At 26.9% G+C, this 7,396-nt stretch overlaps 1 protein-coding gene across 1 annotated transcript in view; it reads right to left on the bottom strand.

The window, feature by feature from the left end:
- The window catches only part of kermit (PDZ domain-containing protein GIPC-like protein kermit), a 109,906-nt gene continuing 102,510 nt past the window's right edge, over window positions 1-7,396 (bottom strand). Inside the window, exons 3-8 of the mRNA XM_067050856.1 lie at window positions 6,351-6,484; window positions 6,110-6,248; window positions 2,865-2,971; window positions 2,368-2,449; window positions 1,527-1,696; window positions 1-441 (exon numbers count right to left, since the gene is read on the bottom strand). Of these exons, the coding sequence (XP_066906957.1) occupies window positions 1,539-1,696; window positions 2,368-2,449; window positions 2,865-2,971; window positions 6,110-6,248; window positions 6,351-6,484 (620 nt within the window). The 3' untranslated portion in view covers window positions 1-441; window positions 1,527-1,538. The remainder of the gene's footprint in view (window positions 442-1,526; window positions 1,697-2,367; window positions 2,450-2,864; window positions 2,972-6,109; window positions 6,249-6,350; window positions 6,485-7,396) is intronic.

Here is a 7,396-nt window from a genome sequence, read left to right as displayed (position 1 = left end):
TATACATATATATAATATACAATTTAATAAAAATATTTTTACATTAGGGTTGCTTGGGATTTTTTGGCAAATAATTGTTCATCAACTGCAATTTAACAATTATTTGTTTACTTTAAGTTTGTTCTTCTTGAGACATTAATTGAGGATTTATCTATCAAATGTTAATATACCCACTTCTGAAAAGTAAAGATTTATTTTTTTTGGCAAATGAAAATTCCTCCAAAGCTTAAGTTGATTTCGAAATTTCAATTTCCTCTTGCCAAATAGCTGTTACAAATAAACTTTTTCAATAAAAATTTAACTTATCTGCATGAAATGCTCTCATAATTTTTAAATAATAACTTTCCAAAAAGTGGATGTATTCACTTTAGTTAGAAAGCTTCTCAATCATAAAACAACGTTTCTAAATTCAATCCTTGCAGCAATCAGTTAGTTTGAAATCTGAAACAGTAAGGAAAAATTTAAAAAACCTTTTTACCAGTTGCATGTTTTTTATTAAATTAATGCACCCAATACATGAAAATAAAATAAGTTATTTAAAAAAAATATTGTTATCAGTAACTCCATCAATACTAGTATAAGTCTTTCAAAAACCAACTTAAATTCTCAAAATCCTCCACTGTCCCTTTGTTATTTTCATTCAGGGTTCCACCCTTATGTACCAATCCATTTTGGTAAGACCAAAAATTTTTTATACATTATTCCTCACTTGAACTTTACTCCTAAGGGCTAAGGGCTATGTGTACTGTCCCACTCCAATGCTATACTATACTACAAAAAAGTGATAGCTTCTAAAACCTCCTGAGTAACTTGAATTAAATTATCAACTTAATCGTCAAAACTAGAAGATGAGGTGCAGAAAGATAACCTTGTTGTTATACCAGATCACATGTTTTCAACTTTTATTTATAGTGAATTTTAATATAAGATAATATATTACTTAATTTCATTGTATTCTATAGTTGTTTTCAATTTTAATGCTCCTTAGTTTCATTATATTCTTTATATTATATGTGTTATGTTGTATAATATGATAAATATATAAAATATTATATTGTAATATTGTATTCTTATATTTAGACAGGTTCAATCCATAATTACAAATTTATTGGCTTCATTATTATTAATATATAGTTGTATTGTAAATTTGTAACATTATTATTCTTTACATAAGTTATTCATTTTCTTATTTCTATTTTAGTATTTTGTACTTAGTTGCATTATATAAATTAAATGATAGGTTTTATCTCTAGGAATAATTTAAAAACTGTACAATTCTAGTTCATGAACTGTTACATCGCCTCTATAATATCTCAATAAGTGTAGCAAACACATATTTAATTTTATGTTTACCATTTTTATATGTTTTTTTGTCACTGGCTAATACATATTGCCACCTGCATCAGACCACATTGGATGCACTTACTGAATAAAAAAAAAAAAGAAGAGCAACAAATGGAGTATCAAGTTTATTAAAATAATGGTTGAATTGACATAACTAAAAATTCTTCTTTTTCAGTAGTTACCTTTTTACTGTATTAATTTATCCTTCCAGCCCTTACATCAGTAATAACTCCCCACATCTCAAAAATTATGTCTTCGGCAAATGATAGTTCTCCGAGATCAGAATTGTCTATAGAATCAGCAAATTCCATACTGTTTGCTTTACCTTCTCCATGTTCCCAGATTTGAGTTGCTGAAACATTAGTAAATATTAAATATTAAAAAAAAAATGTTATTTTAAATTTATCTAATTAAACTAATGGAAATTATTTTAAAAAGATCTGTAGCTTATTGGTTTACCGTTTAGCGTCAATAGTATTACTTCAGAATATATACAAGAGAAGGCCCTAGATGCAGAGTTAAAAAGAATCTATGAAATTATTATTTACAATTTATATGTACAGTTAGATATAGAAAGATCTCACATATCTTTTTTTTTAAATTTTATCTCATAATATTTACAACTAATTTGACATTCAATGTGGATAACATGATAGAAATCAGTGAATTTAGTGATCAGTGAAGAATCTTAAAAATTAGTAACGAAACATCATCATAATTTGCCCAATTCATTAAAATTTCTATAACTTTGGCAAGTATATCTATTATTATAAAGGAATATATATCAAGGTATATGTTTTTTGTCAATGATGTAAAGTGGTGTATATATATATATATATATACCGTAGGGCGTATATATATGACTTCGTTTGTTGGACTTTAAAATGTTTACTTCTATTGAAAACTTGGATTTGAAATTTTTCACAATCCCGATAGTTATTCCCCCTTACTGTATATTTCATATATTGGTAAATGAAAGTAAAAATTAGGTTTATATAAATGAAAAAGACTTAACTAACTTACCTAAATCAACATCCATTATTCCCAAGTAGTTTTCTAGAAGTTTATTTATTTTGTCAATACCCAACTGCATCTCCTTGTTTGGCTGGAAATAAAAATATTTTAAGCTAGTTTTATCAAAACTTTCACAGTTTAGTTTTCTTTCTCACAAAATTTAAATTTTAGAACCAAATATATCGAAGGTTTACTAACTTATAAATGAAATATCACTAAAAGTTTCTCATATTGGATCACAAGTTATATTTCTCTTTTTTTTTCAGAGCTTGTGAAATGCTAAGATCTCATCAGGTAATATTTCTAAAAATATATTTTTTTTTCTAGCAAGTGCTACAAAAGAAAGATGTTTAATTTTGTTTTATCCTGTATAACACAATTCATCATAGGACAAAATAATTTTATCCATCTTATATTTGTTCCCATTGCAACTAAGAGGTTAACTTATGTAATCATAAAATTAAACACTACTTTCAGATTTGGTATAACAATTTTATTCTACTTACCTCTTCCTGAATTTGTACTTGACCATTAGCTTTAAACCGTAATGTTTCTTTTCCAGTTCCAAAACTCTTCTTACCTCGTCTACCACTTCCCCGTGGCTCAATATTTGCTAGAAAAAAAAAAATTGTAAATAGAAACAGTTATGAAGAAAGTATTCTTACATACAAATGAACCTTTATAAATACACTCCTTTGTCTATTATTTAATGTATAAGTATTTTCAGTATGAAATTATTACTAAAATTGGCTTTTACAAATGATTAGATAAATTATTAATAATTTTAATCGATAAATATGCAATAAATGAAATTTAAATCAAGTCCTAAAATAATAATTAATTTCTCTTTGAAGGAATGAGGCTTTAAACATAAATAAGAGGAAGATTATATAAATTAAAAGATCATGAATTATTTTTATTCAAATATTGAGTAAATCTATATTATTAAAAACAATAAGCTAATGGAATAAATATTATCTATAAATAAAAATAAAAGAAATAAAAATATGTGGAACACACAATTTTTTCATTATAGAAAGATTTTTTTTTTTTAAATAAAATAAATTGTATCCATTTCAGTCTCAAATTTAAGTTTTTTAAAAATATTTTAATTGTACAACGTTAACTATAAATTTACAACCTCACATCCAACTATTAAAATTTTTTGCAGGCTATTTTGACAATGCCTAATAATTTAGTCAAATTAACCTATATTGTCACTTTTTCAATTAACTTTAAAACTTTTTATACCAAATTATCTCACACTATTATCACTTACTTATCAACAATGTTTTATTCAAAGTATTGAGATTTGAGACATAAATGGATACGATATATTTATATATATATTTAAACAATAAAACCACTGTTGAAGAAGTGATCATATTTATTTATAAATGCAGATTTTTAGCATATTGTATTTTTTTATATTTCTAAATAAAAGATAAAGGTAAAGTTAATAACAAAAACAATGACATTTATGGATTTAAGAAAATAAATAACTGACTTTTAAAGGAAAAAAAAATAAAGTGAATTTAAGAAAAAGATGAAGAGAAAAAAAAATTAAGATAAAATAAAATTTTAGAGTCACATAACAGAACTGATAAATATAGAATTTATAACAGGATGTCCTGTAGCAGTCTGAGCTTTAGTCTTCGGGTTGTGGTTGGGTTTCCCAAGTCGTAGGTCACTGCTCCTTAAACTGTAGGTAACAGTGGAACTTCATGAACATATTTTTGATGTAACCCTCTATTGTCTCTATTTGTAATTACCGATGCAATTGGCTGTTCCTTTCAAACCAAGGAGCATCCACTGCAATTCTTATGACTTTATTTTGAAAAGATTGTAATTTTTTCTTTTTTGTAGAGGATGCCGTTCCCCAGACTCACAGTCATGCATCTTATTTAAAAATAAGAATAGCTGTTTCTGGTTTTAATTTGGATTTTCTACTTAGGGTAGGATATAGCATTGCTAACCTAGCGTAGGTTTGAGCTAGTTTGTAGTTGATATGGTGGTTCTGGGTAAGGTGGCGATCGAGGTGAATTCCCAGGTATCTCACTGTTTCACTTGTAGGATTTGTGAAACATTGGTGCATTATAAATAGTTCTTGTACTATAATGAGCCTTTTTTATTACCATCCCGAACATCTTCCTTCATTAATTATGTAAGTTCAATTAATCTTCTAATAATTCACATTCACTTACAACTAATACTTTTGGATATTTAAATTATTTTTTTCTTTTTCTATTAGTAAGAGTTGATTTATTCCAATGCCAAGTTTAACTGAGGTTGTTAACGCCATAATAGATAATTACCTTGTACATAATTGTAAATAGTATTTTTAGTATTTAGTTTTATAGTTTTATTAGTATTTAATTTAGTTACATTTATTTTTATTTGTATTGTTTTATTTAGATTTAGTTATTTGAAAAGAAAAATGTGTAATTATATTTGTTTGTAATAATGAGTAATAGAGACAGTTGCTAGGGGTGATAATTGTTGCTAAGAGGCATCACCCTAGCAACGGACCGACCATCTTAGTTTTTTCTTTTTTCGAGCAGTGCCGGCTAATTAGTGGCCATGGTAGCGTCTAAGCAGCCCTGTCTGCCCTTATAGTTTAATAGTTTGGACATTTGTTGAGTGTTTTAGTCGTCATTACAGTTCGGAACCAGACCTTTTCTGTGTTTCGACTTTAATATAGCAGTTCCGGCTAATTAGTGACCCTGGTAGCGTCTAAGCAGCCCTGTCTGCCCTTATAATTTAATAGTTAGGACATTTTAGTGAGTTAGTGAGTCATTACAGTTCAGAACCAGACCTTTTCTGTGTTTCCACTTTATTAATTGCAGTTCCGACTAATTATTGGCCCTGGTAGCGTCATTAGCAGCCCTGTCTGCGTTCATTTTGTCGGCTCGCCTAATACAACACGACTGTTGGATATTCGGACCATCAATGAGCCACTACACCAACTCTGGACCATTGCAGCGATTTATTTAGCAACAAGAGCTACACATCTCGGCAGCACTCTTCTCGTGACCTATCAGAGTGGACCAACCTTTTAGTCGAGCAGTATTTATTTTACATATTTATATTGTTTGTAAATTTGGTTCTTTTGTTTTCTTAATTTATTTATCTAATTTTATTTTTATCTGAAAGGCCTTTTTATTTTTGCTTGTATATTTTATTTATGTTAGTTTTTAGTTTTGTTTTTTACCATGTTTAAATTGAACCAAATAAATGTTTAATCCGAGCCAGTTTGTTTTTTTGTTCATTTTTAAAGCCTTCCAACAAAAAGAAATAGTCGATTTGAGGTGGCTTTAACAGAGGTAATATAAAGAGAAAACAAGTCAAGTTAAAAAATATATTTTTTAAGTTTATAGTCAAGATACATATATCTTCATTCTTAGTGAATCTGTTTGATTTCAAATTTTTTATGTTTCAAATTGGATTTACTATCTATTCTAAATTTTCAAAATATGATGGAATAAAATAACAAAAATCCTGGAGAAGTGAGAATAATTTTTAGTTCATAGAAATCTTTTGAAATAGAAAAATTATCTAATTATAAGTCTTCAAAAACTAAGTAGCTTTAAAAATTAATAATTGTTCTTAACATTTTTAGTTATAAGCTTCCTCTTGATCTAAAAAATAAGTCTTAGAAAATTTAGAAACCATCCTTAAATAAGTGGGCTTAACGACAAGATACTACTTTAAAAAATATTGATTTGAGATTAAATTAATAGTATAAACTCACAAAATCCAGCTTTAATTGGCTCAACTAGTCTTAAAATAAATGTTGAGCCTAGAGGTATTTCTTTCAGCATTTTAGCTACTTCGAAATGCCTTTTTCCTACAAGATTTGAGTTATCTATCTTCTCTATGTGATCTCCAACCTAATTGAAATAATTAATTAAATAAGTCATATTTGTTATGTGATGGGAAAATAATTCCTAAATTGATAAAATGATAATAATATTTAATATGATGAAAACAACCTGAATGTAAGATATTTTATCAACAATGCTCCCTTCTTTTATCCTTTTGATAAATGCATAACCAGCTCCATTATCTGTGATTGTTAGTCCTAAGGAATCTTCTGTTTTAGTTATTTCAAATTCCTTAGGTCTTCCTAAAAAAAAAAAAGTCATCTGAAAACAGCTTTTTTACTAAAAATTCATGATGAATTTCAGGAGATTGAAAAATTGTAAAGGTACTTTAAAAAAAAATTTGGTTTCCTAAAAATACATACAACTATATGACATATTTGGAAACATGATTTAATAATCTATTTACTTACACTTTAAAATTATGTTGATTATATAATAAAAGTGGATCACCTACACCTCCCACAAATAGTAGCTAAATTAATCATTGAAAATAACTTAATCTGGATGATGGTAATAGAAAAAATAGGAAGAAAGTTTGATATTTTGTTCTTAAAAATGAATGATAGAACAAATAGAATTGATGTACTGGAAAGGATTAAACACGAGAAAATAAATGAGTACATCACAAGGACGAGATCAGCAGAATATCACAAAATATACTCTAAATTAGATTAGAACTGAGGTAATTTTCAGAAGAAAAATCTTTACTTTATTCAGTTGATTTTTAAAACAAGAGGCGAGACTTCTAAATCTTGATTACCAATGGTGGTAGGATAAATGGAGGAAAAGAACTTTTTGTAACATGAATGCTCTGAAAGATATTTTTCTTTTTACAAAAGTTAGTCTAACATTGAAAAAATTTATATTTCATTTTTGGGAGCCAACATTTAAATTTCTTGGAAACTATAAAAAACTTTAACAGCCCAGATAATAAAAATTTATATCTTTATTTAAAAAATACTGTTAACTACAGAAAAGAGTTGGTAAAAGAATTTAATTTAGAATAAACTGTCACATAGAAAAAAAAGTTACATAAAACTTTTTTATATTTTGAAATTGTAATTTAAAAACAACGGACATTAAATAGTAATAAACTATTTGTTCTTTTTTGACTGCAACCCCGACCATCTTCTTATATTTATGTTTTATGGTCA

This window comes from Halyomorpha halys, unplaced genomic scaffold (genome assembly GCF_000696795.3).
Source record: "Halyomorpha halys isolate HHAL.00 unplaced genomic scaffold, Hhal_1.1 Scaffold497.1, whole genome shotgun sequence".
Taxonomy (NCBI): Eukaryota; Metazoa; Arthropoda; class Insecta; order Hemiptera; family Pentatomidae; genus Halyomorpha; species Halyomorpha halys.
This window is presented reverse-complemented; position numbering and strand designations above follow the sequence as displayed.